We start from the raw sequence: 20,247 nt of genomic DNA, 5'->3' as shown, positions 1-20,247 counted from the left end.
TTCCTGTGTGGTGACTCTTGTTCTCCCAGTGTATGGAAACCTGGGCCATAACAGGCAGTGTAATTGTCACAATAAATTGAAAGTTGTCTTGGTCTTATCCATGGTTAATCAATTTTCACTCTATTTACTCTTTCATCTTCCACGAACACTCCTTCATGGTGCAGCTTCATTCCTTAATATCCAAGGTGGTTATTAGAAAAATCAGATGGGCTGGACACGTAATGAGACTTGGAGACAACCATTGGACTAGAGCCGTTACCAACTGGATTCCATGGGATGTCAAAAGCCTGCGTGGTCGCCCACCTACGAGATAGTTAAATTCTTTGTCAAGACCCTGAACGATCGGTTTGAGTCTCTTCGTGTTGCTAGAATGAGCAGACGCCATTGGGCTACACTAGCACGTGACAGGGATGGATGTAGACGTTACTGGCTCCCACTCGAGCAAATCAATGAGTAACAGAATGTCAAGTGCTCAAATAATCAAGTTATTAGAGTGGATTTGTTTATTCTTTTTTTTAATGTATGAGTACTGCTATTTATTCAGACACTGATTAGCTGATTGAATTGGCATAAACTCCAACCTTACTTTTTTTCCCATTATTTTATAATTTTATTGATTGAATCACCGTGAGAGCAGTTACAAAGCTTTCAGGTTTAAGTCTCGGTCATACAATGAAACACCCGTACCTTCACCAGTGCCCATTCTTCACCACCAAAACCCCCAGTATGCCCCCATCCCACACCCTACATGTGGAGCTATAGGATCACTGTGGGAAAAGTTACAAAGCTTTCAAGTTTAAGTCTCAGTCATACAATGATCAAATACCTCTCCCTTCACCAGTACACATTTTTCACCACCAAGAACCCCAATATACACCCGTCCCATCCCTCCCAAAGCCTGTGAGGCAGATGATTTCGATTTAACTCTCTCTCTCTCTACTTTGAAAAAAAACCGCCAATAGCACAGCCGTAGGGTGTTTGCCTTGCATGCAGCCAACATGGCCGACCCGAGTTCGATTCCCCCGCCCGAGAGTATCTCGCCTGCACGGCAGAGCCTGGCAAGCTCCCCGTGACATATTCGATATGCCAAACACAGTAACAACAAAGTCTCCAATGGAGACGTTACTGGGCCCGCTCGAGCAAATCGATGATCAACGGGAGGGCCTTTACCTTTACCTTTACCTCTACTTTGATTACGTTCATAATTTCAACAAAAGATGCACCATTATTGTTTAGAATTTTCCCCTGACAATCAGAATTGCTGAAAAGGCATTTTCAAATAATTTTATTTCTATAGCTGGTTATGAGAATCATATGATGTCACCCGGTCACTTTGCAGCCGCGCGATTTTGGATTTCTGATATTTTGCTAGGTAAGTCTGGATGAATTTCTGCAAAGAGCCAGAATTATTACGAGATTGTTTTCTGTGCGTCTGGTGTTAGGCCGTGCCGGAGAGCCGCTCATGGGGGTCAACTCCTGACCTCGGTAAGGCATGAAGATGAGCCGGTTCCGCCCCTCTTCCCATGAGATTGCAGTTGCCCCATCACCGCCAGCTCATACCTGGCTTTTCAATAAGCTCTGAGGCGGTAGCCACCCTGCTGGCGGGGTGGGGGGGGGGAGATGGCGGAAGGGACAGACACCATTTTCCTCCCAGGGAGGCATGGCGCTGTAGGTTAACACATGGTTCATTCACTTTTCTGCCGCAAGCTGCCGGGCTCTAGAATAAGTCCTTTTGCCTCTGGAGCCATAGCACTGCTGGAGAATAGATCGTGTGGACCAACTCGTGAGCTCAGTAGGGCGTGGAGGACAAGTCGGTACCACCCGTCTTGCCATGAGATGAAATTCCGAAGTTTTAACACTTAAATCTGGAGGGATTTCTGCCAAAACCTGATGGGTTCCGAGATTTGTTCCTGAGTCTCGGCTCATGGCCATTAAGCAGCTTGATCAGGAGCCAGAGAGGCCGTTTGTGGGCGATGACTTGGGGTCTTGTTGGGACAGAGAGGAAAGGGCAAGCTCTACCCCCATCCCATGAGGCCCCGCATGCCTCATCACTTTGGGTCCAAACCTGACTGTTCAGTGGCCTCTGGAGGATGGCGCCCACTGGGCCACCAGGGGGAAAAGGCCAAGGCACAAAACCTATTCCCACCTGGGTTGGCCCAGCACCAACCAGGTAACCTACTGCAGGGATCGGATGCATTTCTGCCAAAAGCCCTTGGGTTTCGAGATTTGTTTCTGAGTCCCGGGGATCATGGCCATTAAGCAGTTCGATCAGGAACACTAGAGGCCATGCCTCAAATTATATAGCTGAGCCTGAGGTGGTTTGTGGGTGTGTATCCCACATACCTAACTTTTGGCCATTTACTTTCTTGGTAAACTTTGTCCCAAGATTTTGGGGTCTGGCCAAAGGCACAGCAGAAATTTTGGGGGTATCTGGAAGTCTGATGCACCATCAAGCTGCTAATGCACTCACCTCACAAATACAGATTGACCTGTTGGCAGCACCATACCCCCATATTCTCTTTTATATTGGGACAAGGAAGATACTTCTGCCCAGGTCATCCTCCTGATGTGGTTGGCCTGGCAAATAGTAACTAAACCTGGTATGTTCTGTGTACAGCTCAGTGTCGAAAAGATGATCATGGACCTCAGGACCCTCTTCTTCAGGTCCTCACTGAAGGAATGTTGCATAGGTCGTCCCCGTAAAGGGTCCTCAGCACACAATCTATTGACCCAGAGTTTTGGTCTTTGTGCAGACTCACATATTCTACAAATATACAGAGTGAAATCCTTGAGCAGTGACATGTAGGGCCTACCCTGAACACATATGCATGGACGCAGGCATAGCCTGTGTCACATAAGATGTTGGCCTGTAATGTACACTTATTCCATGGAGCACCAGAGGTTTGAGTTAAATCTAAGGGAATAGAAAATGTGTTTTATGATTTGTTATTTTAAAAAGTCAGCATTAATCCTCATAATCAAAACGTATCTTTTTCTTCTCTACAATTTTTTGCATATATGAAAGCTCTCTCGAAGAGCCTGGCAAGCTACCGAGAGTATTCGATATGCCAGACACAGTAACAACAAAGTCTCCAATGGAGACGTTACTGGGCCCGCTCAAGCAAATCGACAATCAATGGGAGGGCCTTTACCTTTACCTTTACCTGAAAGCCAGGGACTTTTGGATATTGATTTTTATAATTTACCACTTTAATATACTGTAGCACTGTAGCACTGTCCTCCCATTGTTCATCGATTTACTCGAGCGGACCCAGTAACATTTCCATTGTGAGACTTGTTGCTACTGTGCTTGGCATATGGAATACGTCACAGGTAACTTGGCAGGCTTTACCGTGTGGGTGAGATACTCTCGGTAGCTTGCCAGGCTCTCCGGGAGGAGTGGAGAAATTGAACCCGAGTTGGCCAAGCTGGCCGCGTGCAAGTCAAATGCCCTATCGCTGTGCTATCGCTCTGAAATGCAAAAAAAAAAAAAAATCCAAAGAGTAAAGTTAAAGGGATACTATGATTGAAAACGTTGGGAGAGAGATGTTTAGTCTCTTTAAGCAGGTATTACAAATTAAAATTTGTGATAAGCCACAGTTTAATACTCAACAATTGGCAACAATTAATATACAAATTTTAATATACAAATTCCAGTAGGCGGGGGTCACACCCACCAACTGGCCCCCTGGTGCTGTGTAATCCCATCAGTGGCCAAGTCTCAGAGAATATAAAAACCAGCTCCCGGAAGAGAACAGTGCAGTCTCCTGCCCCGGCGCCTGACTGTCCTCACCGGGGCCCCTTGGAGGGGAGCGAGTTGAGCTTTCCTCCGCCGCCTGACCAGGACTCCAGCAGCTGAAGACCTCCAGGACCAGCCACCACCATGCTGAGACCACTCTCTGCACACATGAAGGGACTGGCAGAGGGGCAAAGCCACGTGGGTTCTTATTATGACATCTTATTATGACATCTTTTTATCTCATTCCTACTTTGGACAAACTGGCAGTCTATCGAATGTATCCTGCCCACAAGGCAGAGTCTGGCAAACTCCCCGTGGCATACCCAATATGCCAAATACCAGTAACAATGATGGGTCTCATTCTCCTAAAAAGCCTTGAATATAATCCCCAGGGCTAGGATGAAGGAGATGTTACTGGGGCCTGCTCGAGGCAATCGACGAATAACAGGATAATTTGTGATTGTGATTGAATATACAAAATTTTTTTACAGTTATAGATTTACAATTTTTTGTGCTTGGGTTTCGATTATACAATGATCAGATACCCATCCCTCCACCAGTGCCCATTTTCCACCACCATGGATAATATCCCCCCACCCCCATCCCCCAATCCCCCCCCCTGTCTCTGTGGCAGGGCAATCCCCTGTGTTATCTCTCTCCTTTTGGGTGTTGTTGTCTGCAAAAGAGGCATTGAGTGGCAAACATGTTCAGTCCATAGTCTACTTTCGACATGCATCTCCCCTCCTGGGAGGATCCTCCAAACATCCTTTATTTGGTGCTCCCTTCTCTATCTGAACTGCCCTTTCCTCTAGGATACCCAGCTGGCCTCTAAGTTATGGAGTAATCCTCCTGGTGCTGATCTCATCTATTCTTGGGTATTAATCTCATACTTTGTTACTTTATATCCCCCAGATGAATGCAATATTTCTATGTCTATCCCTCTCTTTCTGACTCATTTCGCTTAGCATGAAACTTTCCATATTGTACCACTTGTATGTAAATTTCATGACTTCATCTTTTCTAACAGATACATAGTACTCCATTGTGTAGATGTACCAAAGTTTCTTTAACCAGTCATCTGTTCTTGGGCATTCAGGTTTCTTCTAGTTTCTGGCTATTGTAAAGAGTGCTGCAATGAACAAACAAGTGCAGATGTCACTTTGACTATACATTTTTGCCTCTCTGGGATATATTCCCAGGAGTGGTATTGCTGGGTCAAATGGGAGCTCAATTTCTAATTTTTTGAGAATCGTCCATACTGTTTTCCAGAAGGGCTGAACCAGTCGACATTCCCACCAACAGTGAAGGCGTGTCCCTTTCTCGCCACTTCCACGCCAGCATCGGTTGCTTTTGTTCTTTTGAATGTTGGCCAGTCTCTGAGGTGTGAGATGGTATCTCATTGTGGTTTTGATCTGCATCTCCCTGATGATTAATGATGTAGAGCATTTTCTCATGTGCTTTTTTGCCATTCGGATTTCTTCTAAGAAGCTTCTGCACCTCCAAAGAAACAGTGACCAAAATACAAAGACAGTCTACAGAATGGGAAAGGATATTCACCGAATACACCTCTGACAAGGGGTTGATATCCAGGATATACAAAATACTGGTTAAACTCCACAAGAAGAAAACATCCAACCCCATCCAAAAATGGGGCAATGAAATGAACAGAAACTTTCTCAAAGAAGAAATCCGAATACAAATTTTAATATACATTTTAGTATACAAATCTTTCATTTCCAGAGTTTTTATGTAGAATCTTTAGCATTTTCTAAGTATGGTATCATGTCTTTTGCATGGTAAAAGCTTGACATCTTCTTTTCCTTGATATCTCTTTCTTGTCTGACTGCTATAGAAGATTCCAGTACTATATTGAATATGAGGGTTGCAAGTAGGCATCTTTGTGCCTGATCTTAGAGGGAAGGCCTTAATTTTATCTCCATTGAGCATAATAGTTGGTGTATGCTTGTGGTCCATGGATTTGACTCTATGAAGGAACATTCCTTCAACTTCATTTATTGAGCTTTTTATTTTTAATCATGAATGGGTGCTGGAACTTCTTAATGCTTTTTCTGCTTCTGTTGATATGATTATATACTTTTTCTTTTATTGATATATTGTATTGCATTGATTGACTTGTGAATGTTTAACAATTCTTATATGCCGGGATATAAGTATCCAAAAGTATCCTGCCTGCACGGCAGAGTCTGGCAAACTTCCCATGTTGTATTCAATATGCCAAATACCAGTGACAATGATGGGTCTCTTTCTCCTAACCCTGAAAGAGCATTGAAATGACTCTTATAAAATCTCAGGACTAGGAAGAAGGAGACCTTACTGGTGCCTGCTCGAGGAAATCAACGAACAACAGGATGATCGTGATTGTGATATGCCGGGATGAAATTTACATGGTTATGGTTCATGATCTTTTTGATCAATTGTTGGATTATATTTGATAGAATTTCGTTGAAGATCTTTTCATCTGTGTTCATCAGAGATGTTGGCTTGTAATTTACTTTTTTCATGGTGTCCCTCTCTGCTTTTGGTGTCAGGGTGATATGTGTATCGTAGAAACTGTTTGGGAGTGTTTCTGTTTTCAATTTCCTGGAAAAGCTTGAAAAGGATTGGCAGTAGGTCTCCTTAAAGGTTTGAAAGAATTCACTAATGAATCCTGGTGGGATTGGGCTTTTTTCTTTGATATATGTTTGACCACAAGTTCAGTTTCCGCGATAGTAACAGATCTGTTCAGATATTCCAAATCTTCTTGGTTTAGCCTTTGGAGGATCTAGGAATCCAGAAATTTATCCACTTTTTGTAGACCAATCTATTGTGGCATGAAGATTCTCAAAGTACTCTTTGATGTTGCTTTGAATTTCTCTGGTTTCTGTTTTGTTATCCCCGCTTTCATTTCTGATCCAGTCTAATGGGGATTCTCTCTTTGTAAGTCTTGCTAATGGTTTATCAGTCTTATTTTTTTCCCAAGAACAAGCTCTTTGTTTTTTTAATATCTTGGAATTATTTTGATTCCAGCTAGTTAATTTCTTCTCTATGTTTTATTATTTCCTTCCTCCTTCCTGGTTAGGGCTCCTTTTGTTGGCCATTTTCTAAGATCTTAAGTTGGGAGGTCAGTATTTTTACGTGGTTCCTTCTTCCATGCACATTTAGGACTTTAAATTCTTTCTATGTATTTCAATATTATTTTATTATTTTTAGTATATATATATATATATTTAGTCAATCACTGTGAGGTACAGTTATAGACTTATCAACTTTTCTGCTTACTTTTCAGTCATACAGTGATTGAAACTGTATCCCTCCACCAGTGCCCATTCTCCACCACCAATGTTCCCAGTATCACTCACACCACACCAATCCTTCCCCCCAATTCCCCCCACCTCTGTGGCAGCCACATTCCCTTTTACTCTCTCTCTCTCTCTCTCTCTCTCTCTCTCTCTCTCTCTCTCTTCTTTTTGGTGTTTTGGTTTGAAATACAGGTATTAAGTGGCCATCATCTTCGGTCTATAGTCTACTTTCAGCACACATCTCCCATCCCAAGCGGGCCCTCCAAGCAACCTTTACTTGGTGATCCCTTCCCTATCTCAGCTGACTTTCCACCCAACAGGTGAGGTCGTTTTCCAAGATGTGGAGCTAAACTCCTGGTCTTTATCTATACTCTCCCTGATTATTAAAAAATGACCTTTGCTGTCTCTTGTAACCTTTTTCAGCCTGAAATTTTTGTCGTTGGATACTAGTTTGGTGATCCTGACCTTCAGGAACAAGTTGATTGCTTGAAGAATTGTTTTCCAGAGTTTGACTTTGAGTCTGTGTCTCCTCCGAATATTCAAATGTGTTTCTTTTAGGCAGCAGAACATTGGGATCATGTTTTCAATCCAATTTACCAACCTGTATCTCTTACTTGGTGCCTTGAGACCATTGACCTTGAGTGAGATAATTGTTATGGAGGGTTCGTGCCATCTTTCTTTAGAGGATTGTTGAGTTTGTGGGGGTTGTCTTGCCTTACAGGAGGCTCTTGAATGTTTCTATCAGAATTGGTTTTGATTATATGAAGTACCTGATCTTTTGTTTATCCTGGAATTAATATGTGTATCATTCGTTGGAATATGAATGAGAGTCTACCTGGGTAAATTATTCTTTGTGAAGCCTCCATTTCATTATTTTTTTAAACTATATCCCACCATTGACTATTAACCTCAGGCAAGAAGGTTTCATTCCATTGATCTCCTATAAATCTAATGACTGCTACTCTCTTTGTAATTTCCTTCTTTGATTTTGCTGTTCTCAGTATCTTATCTCTGTCTATGGTGTTCATCATTCTGATTGGGAGATGTCTTCGAGTCTTTTTGTTAGGGCTCCATTTAGCAGGTACACTTTGGGCTTCTTGGATCTGGATGCTTGCCATTATGGACTCTGAGAACTGTTCAGCAATGATAACTGTAACTGTTACTACCTCATTAGGGTTGCCTCCCTGTCTCTCTGGAACTCAGCGGATTCTTATGTTCCTTCTCCTTAATTCATCCTAGCCTTTATCTTTCTCTGTCCTGCCTTTAAGTTATTTTGAGGATTTTCATTGTAGTTGTAGTTGTCTGGATCTCTGGATTTTCTGGATCTAGCCCTCAAGCTCACTAATTTTGTCTTTGCCTGTTGTTTCACTGATGTTGAGATCACCCACTCACTTTTTCATTTTGCATACTGAAATTTTTATCAATGCCCTTTCTGTTGTAGCGTCATCTGGGTTGCCCAAATGCAAATGAATTGGTTTGTTTTTATTTTTCCTTATTGTATATATGAGCAAGTCATCTGAAAGCATCAGATGATGCGACCACACAATGCATGCCTTCCTGAAGTATTGGTGTTACACAAATGGTTCTAATTTCAGGAGCAGAGGTGACAGGTAGGAGGAAGGAGAGTGAGAGTTCTCTACATTGCTGGGAGAGAGATAGCAGGAGGGAAGCCAAGGGGGCAGACAGAAAGGCAGACAGAAAGGTGGCCTCAGCCACCTACTCTGCCATGCATTTTCTACCCGTCATGCTATTCAAGGGTTCGGCTTTCTGCCAGGGTCCAATGCTCCTTATAACTGACTTGGTCTGTTGTAGCTCAGAATATTGACATGATTCACACCTGTATGTCAACTCAGAAGCAGTGGTGGAGATTCCTGGTCCTGACTAGCACAACCAGGAAAATATTTTTTTAATATTTTAAAAATTATTTTTGTATTCATTTTTTATTTAATTTTTATAAAGATGTTCACAGGAATTTATTACATTTAATACTCCAACATCAATTCCACTATTATTAGACCTTCTCACCACCATATTTTGAATGTTTCTACCCTAACCAAATCCCTTTCCAAAGCAGGACCTAAATAATTCATTTTGCATTGCTTATTATGAGTAATCCACTAATAATGGTCCAAATAATTTCCTCAGAGAAAGTGTGTGAAATTGTGCCATTAAGTCCTTGTATAAGACATTACTACATTTTGTTCAAGGTTGAGACTTGTGTGCTTATATATGTACCTTTTCTTACTCCGCGGGAAAGGTTACCGTCTACTTTGCACCCCATCCAATGTGGTGTGCTATTCTTGGTACATCAGTGCCATAGATTATGAGGTGTTGCAAGGCCACTAATGTGGCCTGTATATCTGTATACATCTTGTATGTCTGTGTGTTTCCCATCAGCACAACCAGGAAGATCATTATTTCACTAATTATCATCCTTTCTCCTGTGTAACTTAGATCACTGCCCTGTTTACCAAAATTAATCACCATTGCTACACTGACAATAGCTCTTAGTTTAGAAAATTTCCAAAATTTTATTATCTATCTAGAAGTTATTTTAATATCTAGGATTGGTTGGTTGCTGATTGATCTGTTTTAAGTAGATAAATTTGAGAGGAACCTGAATGGACTGAGAGATGTAAGTGACGGAAATTCTGAAGAATGGCAAAGACATGCTGTTGATGTTAATGACAGACGGGTTTGGAGGACTCAGAGCAGAGACCATGGAGGGACTGAAGGAAAGACGGAGGGAGAGAGGCAGAGTCTCAATGAGTGATTGGCTGATTACAGGTGAGGGGTGAGAGTGAGACAGACAGGGTGATCTCAGCTGTGTGTCAATAGGTAATACATGAAGAGAGAGTGTGCGTTAGAACTGGGACTGTGGAACACCAGGGAATTAGTAGATCTAGAATGATCTTGGGAGTCATAGGAATGGAGGAAAGTAAGGTGAGAAATTGTGACTCATGGGAATCCTGCTGCTCTGTTCACTGTTCACTATGGGAAAGATTCTCTATTACTATGTGAGGTATTCATTCACATCAAATAATGGATATTTTAGCTTGCTACATAGTACTGCTATTTTCTGTTTAATGTTGGTCTTTTTTAGGCCAGGTTAGTTAATGAAGGTATGTACTTTAATGGTGATCCTTCCCTTCCCTGCATGCACATATGTTCACACACAGGCATGTAGGAACTGAGATGCTGCTATTCCCAGCAGTTATCTGGGGTCCGTGAGCACCATAGTAAGAAGATGAGATGTTCCATAAACATTGGCGAGGGCAATGCCTGTTCCCTACTCAGGAACAGAGAGTCCATGTCCTGCTACCCAGGAAGTCTGGGGACACTTTCTGAAGTGAAGCCTCAAGCTCAGAACTGAGGAGGGAGCTGAGGAGCTTCAGGGCCCCCTTATCAAGGATAAACTGTGTTCATCTGAGATGACTCTTACCCGTAGCCAGTTGTTGTGATTTAAATGGACTTGATCCTCTTCCTTAGGTCACTCAGAGAGAGACTGCTCCCTGTGAAATGCTTGTCCTTCAGAGTTGCTTGTGTGAAGAATAGAGTATCAATGGGAAAAGTCACCAGCATTAAAGATTGATCTCTGGGCCCACACTCTAAGGGAATGTCTGTCTGAAACCCGAGGATACACGGGATGCTGTTGTCATGCATATTCCATGACTGGGTATCACCCACCTGGCCCATCTGTGGGATGGACAACCATGGGCTCATCGTCTGTTGTGAAGGAGACTCTAACCATAAAAGTGACCTCCTTTGTGATCTATGACAGAAAATATGGCAGAAGGAAGGAGGTTTCAGCAAAACACTATGGGGGATATAGTGATGAAGTGATGAAGAGAAGGAGGTGGATGAAGATGAGCCGATGCTCTGACCATCATTCATTCATTCATTCATTCATTCATCATCCTGTTATTCATCGATTGCCTCGAGCAGGCCCCAGTAACGTCTCTTTCATCCTAGCCCTGAGATTATATTCAAGGCTCTTTAGGAGAATGAGACCCATCATTGTTACTGGTATTTGGCATATTTGGTACGCCACGGGGAGTTTGCCAGACTCTGCCTTGTGGGCAGGCTACATTCGATACAGCCTGTGACGGGGTCTGGAGGCATGTCTGTGGCGTGTCGTTCTGTGCTCTCTTCTGAGAGATTTATTGTTGAGTTTCTGGTTCATGATCTTTTGGCACTTTAGGGGGTATTTCTTTTATTTAAAATAGCTCAGGGTTTCTTGTCTTGGGAGGCAACAGTGCTGGATCACCCCCTTTTCTGATTGTCTAAGGACCTAAAATATTCTTATCACAAGAATGATAAGAATTGCAGACCTATGATATCACTAGCAGATCTTCAACGGTATCATTTTCTGGCTTCTTCTGAATTCCTTTATTTTCTGGACTTTCCCAAAGGGACATTATTCAACTCATCTGGGATCCTGTGTGAGTCTGTCTCTTGGCACTTGCTCTCTCAGTGAAAGCAGCTTCCTTTGTTTCTCTGCCATTATTCCTACACTGATAATTCCAGCTCTCATCTCCAAGTAATTTGTCTGCCCACAGAACATTTCCTCCCAAATGGACACTCCCCATGAAAGGGGTTTTGCCTATTGTTTTTAAGGTTAGGCCCCCACCTCCTCTTTCCCTTCATCTCTTTCTATTTTTAATTTATTTTCAATATACTCCAATTTTGACTCTTCCTCTTGCATCCAAATGACATAGCTAAAGCCACCTGGACTTAATCTTTTCAGGGCCCTGGCCTGACAATATCAGTTATAAATCTTATAAGACTCAGAATTTTACACAGCATCAGTTTGTAATATATGACTTAGATAGATTATAAGCTCCATGAAATCCAGACGAGTTAGGTCTGCTTTGTTCACTGGAGCTGGACAAATAGTAGGTGCTCAAAAATTAATCATCAGGTAAATAAATGGATAAACTACTTATCTAAAATATACATCTAAGCTGGGACATATACATGCAAGGCTAGTGCTCTACCATTAAGCTATAATCCCAACCCTGAACATATTTTGATTTATCTGTTTACTTATTTATTCATTTCTGATATATACGTCACAAATTTTACAAGCTCTCACACTCTCCATATGGATTTATTGCTCAAAAATTTCCAATAAGTTCACTTTATTATTTATTACATGAAGTTTCTGTTTCAGACTATGACAATATCTGGAAGATCTTGTTCACTTCTATCATTGTACAAGAGAAATATTATTGAGCCCAGTTCTGCCTGTATTTGGAACCACTCACCACTCCTGAGTCTGTTCCTGTTAATTGGGCACCCACTCACTTTAGGTATTAAATTAAGAAGTCATCTTGTCCACACCCCTGGCTCAGTGCTCCTTCATATCTTTCTGATTCTGCTATTAGCCACTCTAAGGATCTTGTCCATCCCTTTGGCTCAGTGCTCCTTTCTGTATTTCTGGTTCTGATACTAGCCACTCTAACTAAAGAGTCTCCTTTTTTCCTTTATCTTATTTTATTTAAAAAATTATTGAACCACAATGAGATACACAGTTACAAGGTTGTTCATGAGTGGGTTTCAGTTACATAATGTTCCAACACCCATCCTTTCACCAGAGTGCATTTCCCACCACCATTGTTCCCAGTTTCCCTCCCTGCCTCCGTGTACATGCTTACCTCTGTGGCAGGCACTTTTCTTCTCTCTCTCTCTCTCCCTCCCCCCCCTCTCTCTCTTTCTCTTTCTCTCTCTCACTTTCTGAATCTCCTTCTTGAGATGGTTTCTGCTAAGCTGTTACATCTTACCACCCAGCTTAATGTGTCTAATATCTTTGGCATAAAGGTCTCTAGGGTTGGGACAACATTCCTGAATTTTGATATGTTTTCTGTTACAATCAGAATATAAAATAATCTATGCTTATCCCCAAATATTCATTCATATTTGACTTTTCACTCTCCACACATTCCTCTTTTTGGTTTGCTGACCTGAATCTTCCTGGTTCCAGCTTCTTCACCAACTTAGGCCCAGTTCCCCCAGGCTTCCCTAAAGCTGTCCTTGATCTATGTGATCCATGCTGGTCTTCTGTTTTGTGCTTTTCCTCAGGGATCTATGCTGCCTTTCACTGTAAGTTACCTGTCTTCTCTGTATATGTTTAAAAACCAACTGTCAGGCTAGATTCCTAACCTAACAAATCTCATGTGGAAAGTCATGAACATCTTCTTTCTCTCCCCCCACCCTTTGGAGATCACAATTTTTCTGCTAGTGGGCTTTGATGCATCTTTTGAGAGAGGAAAACATACAGTTAGAATCCAGACATGTCTGGACATGGGAGATTTGACATGAGAGAACTGGCAATAGAGAGGGGGAGCTTTTATTTGCTCTTGGGAGAGCATTCTGTGAGCATCACAATACAGTCTATTAAGCGACCTTGAATTCCTACTATTATATTACCTTGGCTCAGGACCCACCCAGCTGATCCTGACACAGTCAGCTTTCCAACTTCATTGATTCCAGGGGATGTCCTTTCCCAGATGCTGAGTCTGTGGGCTTTCTTCTCCCTGGTGAATTCTCTTTTATGCCCACATCTTACTAAAAGATGGTGTCTGAAGGAAGATGGCAATCACGATGCTGTGGTAGCAACTTTGAGGTAGCAACATGGAGTTATTGTAAAAAAAAGAAGTCAGTAAAACTTAAAAAGCTTGTCAATGTTTACAAAAAAGAAAAGTTTGGATCAAAGGGAGCAAATATGAAAGAAAATGTGTGTTGTTCCAAAGTGAAGTGAAAAAAGAAAATTTTTCAATATTGGGGACAAAATTCTTTCATTTTTCTTTAAAGGGAGTCATTACTCATATTGCCAGAGAGAGAGTCTCTCAATATTTGCTTTTTAATTAAGAACTTCTTTTGGATGATAAGTTGTTATTTTTATTTCTGGCTTGGATTTCTGTCACCTATATTGGGTTCATCTTTTTTGGAGGCCCGTCTAAGCTCAGGCACCTAGAGATTTAATTACAGAGCTCAATCCTTCTCTGTTATTTTCATAGACAGGCTCCTGTAATCAAGCTGATCCTTGGCAACTGTTCACTGGGAACTCCTTTGACACCCGTCAAGTCATTCTCTTCATTAATGCCTTAATAAGTCTTCAGATTCAAAGAATAACTTTAAAATTAATGTAATTTAAGAGACCTGAATCAAAATGAGCCTCAAGGATGTTTGATATGCTACAATGCAAACAAGAAATAGACTGATTAGGGGACTAGGGAGGAATCAATAAACCCAAGGGATATGAGATGAAACAGAAAGTTATGGAATTTGGGGAATTTGTGTAAATTTAAAGCCAATCTCTAGATTTCCTAAAACATTTTGGCTTCATTTAGAATTAAAAATGTTCAGGAAAGCACTAGAAAGCCTATTCAAAATAGTTAGACCTGAATTATTGCTGAAAGTACATGGAAAATAAATTAATAGTTGAAATGTTGCAGGACATTGCTAAAACTCTCAACAGGATTCAGAAAACTATATCATAGGGTAGAGTAGGTTAGTCAGATAAGAAAGATTTTGTTAATGTATTTAGGCTTGGCTCTTCTAAAAATGTGATTTAAGAGTGTCTTCAGGTAGGATCCAGGTATAGAGAGATGTATGCGGATAAGGTACTTGTCATGCATATGACTGACCCAGTTCAATCCTTGGAATTCCATAAGGTCCCCTGAACACTGCCATTAATAACTCCTGAGTACAGAGCCAGGAGTAACTCCTGAGCATTTCAGAGTGTGGCATAAAAAACAAAAACAAGTAAAAACTTTAATATTTAATAAATAGATCTACTGTTGTTCGTTGATTGCCTCGAGCAGGCCCCAGTAACGTCTAGTTCGTCCTAGCCCTGAGATTTTTTTTTAAAGTGCCATATTCAAGGCTCTATCAGGGTTAGGAGAATGAGACCCATCATTGTTACTGGTATTTGGCATATTGGGTACGCCACAGGGAGTTTGCCAGACTCTGCCGTGTGGGCAGGTTACATTCAGTAGCTTACCAATTTCTCCAAAGTAAGAATGAGATAATAAGATGTCACCGCTACGCGCTTCTGGGAGCTGGGATTTATAGTCTCTGGGTCTTGGCCGTTGATGAGATTACACGGCGCAAGGGGGCCAGTTGGTGGGTGTGACCCTGCCTACTGGAATATGAAGGATCTGGGTGGAGGATGCTCAGCTCCGATCCGAGCAGGCTTGGAGATCTCAGCCCCGGGACCCACATGCCTTTGTTCCTCCGCCGGTATCTTCATGCATGTGGAGAGTGGTCTCAGCATGGTGGTGGCTGGTTCTGGAGGTCTTCAGCTAATTAGATCTACTAATATATATTTTTTTATTTTGCTACTAAGATCAGGCACTTGCCTGACCCAGATTCCATCCCCTGAGCTGGGAACTGGTCCCTTGAGCCCCAGGAAGAGTCATGCCAAAGTACAGAGTCAGGAGTAAGCCCCAAGTACCACTGGGGATGGCCCCCAAATAATACCAACCAACAAACAAAATATTACCCTCCATCAACTGTGTCCTTGTGAAGTCCTTTCCAACCTCCACTTGAGTAGAGGTGTGGTTTGTGCTCTGATCTTATGAGAATAAGGTCAAGATGATGGGTTTGCCCGGAGATTGTGACATCTTGATATCTGATGCTTCCTCTTGAAGATAAAACAAGCTGTTACAGTGTGAGTTCTTTTGTGGAGAATCTCAGTGGCAATGAGCTGAAGGTTGTCTCTGGTTAACAAATTAGCGAAGCACTTGATCTTTGTTCCAACAGTGCTTCAGAAACTGAACTGTCAATAATTGTAGCACCTGGAACTGAACCTACTACAGTTCAGTCTTCAGATGAACTCCCAGGATAGGTAGTGTCTTGGTTTTAGACTTGTAAAAGACTATTTTGGAACAGTGGTCAGGAAATTTGGACTCTGAATCTACAGAAATGGTAAGATGAAAAATGTGTGCTATCTTAAGTCACTTAAATCAATAAATGGGTAGTTGTATTTTACATAGCAATAGGAAATAAATAGTGTTCTATAATTTTCTCTTCCTTTGACCATAACTGCTGTATCTTAATTTTTATTGCCAGTTATATTTTATTTCACTCACATACCCAAATACCTCTGTGACTGCCTGATCCTTGTAGTATCACACAAAGCTTCTTAGCTTAGCATACACCATTCTTCAACATTAATTCATAACTTCTAGTATTTTCTTCTATTGTGAGTTTATCTCCTCTCCATACCCCTTTTATACAGTCCCATACTTCCTCGTTACTTCCATACTTGTGCTTTTGCATAACAGCTACTTCTCTCAGAAGAAGACTTATTTTTGGCTTGTGTCTTTCACTTTACATAGGTGTCAAGGTCGTCTTTAATCTTAATTTGTATTTTGCATTTTAAAGTTTTTCCTTCACCTTCTCTCCCAATTAGGTAGATAGGTCATTGGAATTTTTTTGGTTTTGGTGGAAAGCATATCTCTGAAAGTATCTTATTTTCCTGTTTGCTTTTCTTCAAAGTCAATTGTATGCTCTGAGGGAAAGGTTTGTTATTGTTCGCTACCGTCTTTACCCTTTTTTAAATTTTTTTCATTTTTATTAGTGAAACACCATGAGGTACAGTTGTAGACTTACAAATTTTTGTGCTTGGGTTTCAATTATACAATGATCAAATACCCATCCCTCCACCAGTGCCCATTTTCCACCACCATGGGTCCTCTTACTGTGTTCTGCAGATGAGTGAGCTTATCCAGAGTTTGTCCTTCTCCCTCTGATTTACTTGATTTTGGATTATAAACTGATTACCAAATCCTGGGGAGAAGTACAGGGGGGGACATTTACCAGGATAGACAGGGACAATTGTAGAGGATTGTGGGAACTTTTGTTGTGGTGGGTACAGTTACTCTGTACAACATATACCATAACCATCTAACCAAAACTATCTATGAAGTTTAAAAAGTCAAATGTATTGAACATGTAGAGAAAAGAACAGTATCACTGAGGAGAGTGAAGAAAAGAATTCTCATTTTTATGTTGAAAGTCTCTAGCAATACAATAAAAGGTAGGCACTAGTAGGTTATACTTAAAAAATATAAAAGTACGCAAACATGAATCACAAGAAATTAGAGTCAACTATTTTTTTTAATGTAGGAGTACAGCTATTTATTCAGTCACTGATGAGGCTGATTGAATTGGGCATAAACTCAACCTTACTTTTTTTTTCATTTCTTATAACTTTAAGAAAGAGCCTTGAATATGGCACTTTTTTATCAGAAAATAATTTTTTTCCCTTTATTTTATTTTATTTTTTTTAAAGTTGTAGATTTACAATTTTTTGTGCTTTGGTTTCAATTATACAATGATCAGATACCCTTCCCTTCACCAGTGCCCATTTTCCACCACCATGGATAATATCCCTCACACCGCCATCCCCCCATCCCCCCTGTCTTTGTGGCAGGGCAATCCCCTGTGTTCTCTCTCTCCTTTTGGGTGTTGTGGTCTACAAAAGAGGCATTGAGTGGCAAACATGTTCAGTCCATAGTCTACTTTCGACATGCATCTCCCCTCCTGGGAGGATCCTCCAAACATCCTTTATTTGGTGCTCCCTTCTCTATCTGAACTGCCCTTTCCTCTAGGATACCCGGCTGGCCTCTAAGTTATGGAGTAATCCTCCTGGTGATGATCTAAGCTATTCTTGGGTATTAATCTCATACTTTGTTACTTTATATCCCCCAGATGAATGCAATCTTTCTATGTCTATCCCTCTCTTTCTGATTCATTTCGCTTAGCATGATACTTTCCATATTGTACCACTTGTATGTAAATTTCATGACTTCATCTTTTCGAACAGCTACATAGTACTCCATTGTGTAGATGTACCAAAGTTTCTTTAACCAGTCATCTGTTCTTGGGCATTCAGGTTTCTTCCAGTTTCTGGCTATTGTAAAGAGTGCTGCAATGAACAAACAAGTGCAGATGTCACTTCGACTATACATTTTTGCCTCTCTGGGATATATTCCCAGGAGTGGTATTGCTGGGTCAAATGGGAGCTCAATTTCTAATTTTTTGAGAATCGTCCATACTGTTTTCCAGAAGGGCTGAACCAGTCGACATTCCCACCAACAGTGAAGGAGTGTCCCTTTCTCGCCACATCCATTCCAGCATCGGTTGCTTTTGTTCTTTTGAATGTGGGCCAGTCTCTGAGGTGTGAGATGGTATCTCATTGTGGTTTTGATCTGCATCTCCCTGATGATTAATGATGTAGAGCATTTTCTCATGTGCTTTTTTGGAATATGGCACTTTTTAAAAAAATCTCAGGGCTAGGACGAAGGAGACGTTACTGGGGCCTGCTCGAGGCAATCAACGAACAACAGGATGGTCGTGATCGTGATAACTTTATTTATTGAATCACCGTGAGAGCAGTTATAAAGGTTTCAGGTTTAATCTCGGTCATACAATGAAACACCCATTCCTTCACCAGTGCCCATTCTCCACCCCCCAAAACCCCAGTATACCCCCATCCCACACCCTCCCCCTACCTGTGGGGCAGATGATTTCCACGTTACTCTCTCTCTACTTTGATTACATTCAATATTTTGACACCATTATTATTTGGGATTTTACCCCAACACTAAGATCTGCTGAAAAGGCAACAGTAGACAATTTGTATTCTATTGCTGGTTATGAATAACATATGATGTTGCACAGCTGCAGTAGTGGTAGCGCGATTTTGAAATTCTGAAATTTTAACAATTAAATCTGGAGGGATTTCTGCCAAAACCTGCTGGGTTCCAAGATTTGTTCCTGAGTCTCTGGGATCATGGCCATTAAGCAGCTTGATAAGGAGCCACAGAGGCCCGTTTGTAGTTGGCAACTCCAGTCTCGTTGGGATGGGGAGGAAAGGGTCGACTCCAGATCCAACTTGTGAGGCCCTGCATCTTCGTCACTGCGGGCCCAAACCTGACTGTCCAGTGGTCTCTGGAGGATGGCGGTCACCAGGCCGGCAAGGGGAATAGGCAAAGGATGAAACCTATTCCCACTTGGGGTGGCCCAGCACCGGTAACCTGACCATCATAAACCTCATTTTTTAGCATGAAGAATAAGTGCCCTCAGCAACCTGAGGACGTCACGTCTTAATCCACCTGTAGTCCTGAGGATTCCAGGAGACTGTTTTTTGACTCATTGGAGGGATAAACCTCTATGTACTCGTGATACAGAGAGAACCTGTTCTGTAAAACAAAAGCAAAGAAATAAAAATTAGTTAATAGCAGGCATGTTTCTCTTGTGATTCCTATGGTACCGAATTTCTTTGATATAGTCCTGTGAAGTAAATGTGCCGTATCAAATTTGGGACAACAGTGGAAGATGCAGAGTCAGAATGCTAGAAATGTTTCCTGGATAGACCTTAGATGAGAGGCAGGAAACCAGTCACCCATCAGCTCTTTCTCCTCTGAGATGTTTCCTCTAGATAGTGGCCATAGCACCACCTTCTGGCCGTGGTCTCCTTCAGTCCACACTCTCCCAGCAGGGAGGTTTGTGTCTGGCCTCGCCCTGACTTCCCCTCACTGTGTCTCTCGCACAGTAATACATGGCTGTGTCTTCGAGGGTCACTGAGCTCAGCTGCAGGGAGAACTGGTTCTTGGAGGTGTCAGCCGTGATAGAGATGCGCCCTTGGAATGCTGGGTTGTAGTCGGTACTACCATACCAGCGCCCCATCCATTCCAACCCTTTCCCAGGGCGCTGGCGGATCCAACTCCACCAGTAACTGCTGGTGACAGAGCCCCCAGAGACAGAGCAGGTGAGGGAGAGGGTCTGGGAGGGGGCCACCAGTCCTGGGCCCGACTCCTGCAGGTTCAGAGCAGACACAGCACCTGGGAACAAGGAGAATCAGTCACTTTCAGTCTCTGCAGTCACTCCCTCCCCTAAACCCTGTCACATCTGGGATACTCACCCAGGGGGGCTGTCACCAGGCAGAGTAGAAGACCCCGCAGAATCATCTTCTCAACCACAGCTCTGCCTTCCCCAGAGACTCAGCCCTGAGTGAGGAGACAGCTGGGAGCTCCACAGCCCAGAGAGCATTTGACCCCAGAGCCTGAGAGGGATTTGCATGAGGGGACCCAGCTTGTTATAAGGGGAAACATTCTTACCTTGAACCTCCTTGTCCCAGTGGGACACTGATCTCACACACGCTGTCTGGTGGATTGAGCACTTGGCAATGAAGCACAT

At 42.1% G+C, this 20,247-nt stretch overlaps 1 gene segment (V, D, J or C); it reads right to left on the bottom strand.

The window, feature by feature from the left end:
• Window positions 1-19,154: 19,154 nt before the first annotated feature.
• On the bottom strand, window positions 19,155-20,018 carry LOC130024138 (immunoglobulin heavy variable 4-4-like). The segment is given in 3 exon segments: window positions 19,155-19,250; window positions 19,600-19,892; window positions 19,973-20,018. Coding segments are annotated over 3 exon segments (435 nt in total).
• Between the last annotated feature and the right edge of the window lie 229 nt (window positions 20,019-20,247).

The sequence above is a fragment of the Sorex fumeus genome, unplaced genomic scaffold, assembly GCF_029834395.1.
Source record: "Sorex fumeus unplaced genomic scaffold, SorFum_2.1 ptg000028l, whole genome shotgun sequence".
In the NCBI taxonomy this organism is placed as follows: Eukaryota; Metazoa; Chordata; class Mammalia; order Eulipotyphla; family Soricidae; genus Sorex; species Sorex fumeus.
The sequence above is the reverse complement of the archived record's forward strand: the minus strand, read 5'-3'. Positions and strand labels throughout refer to the sequence as shown.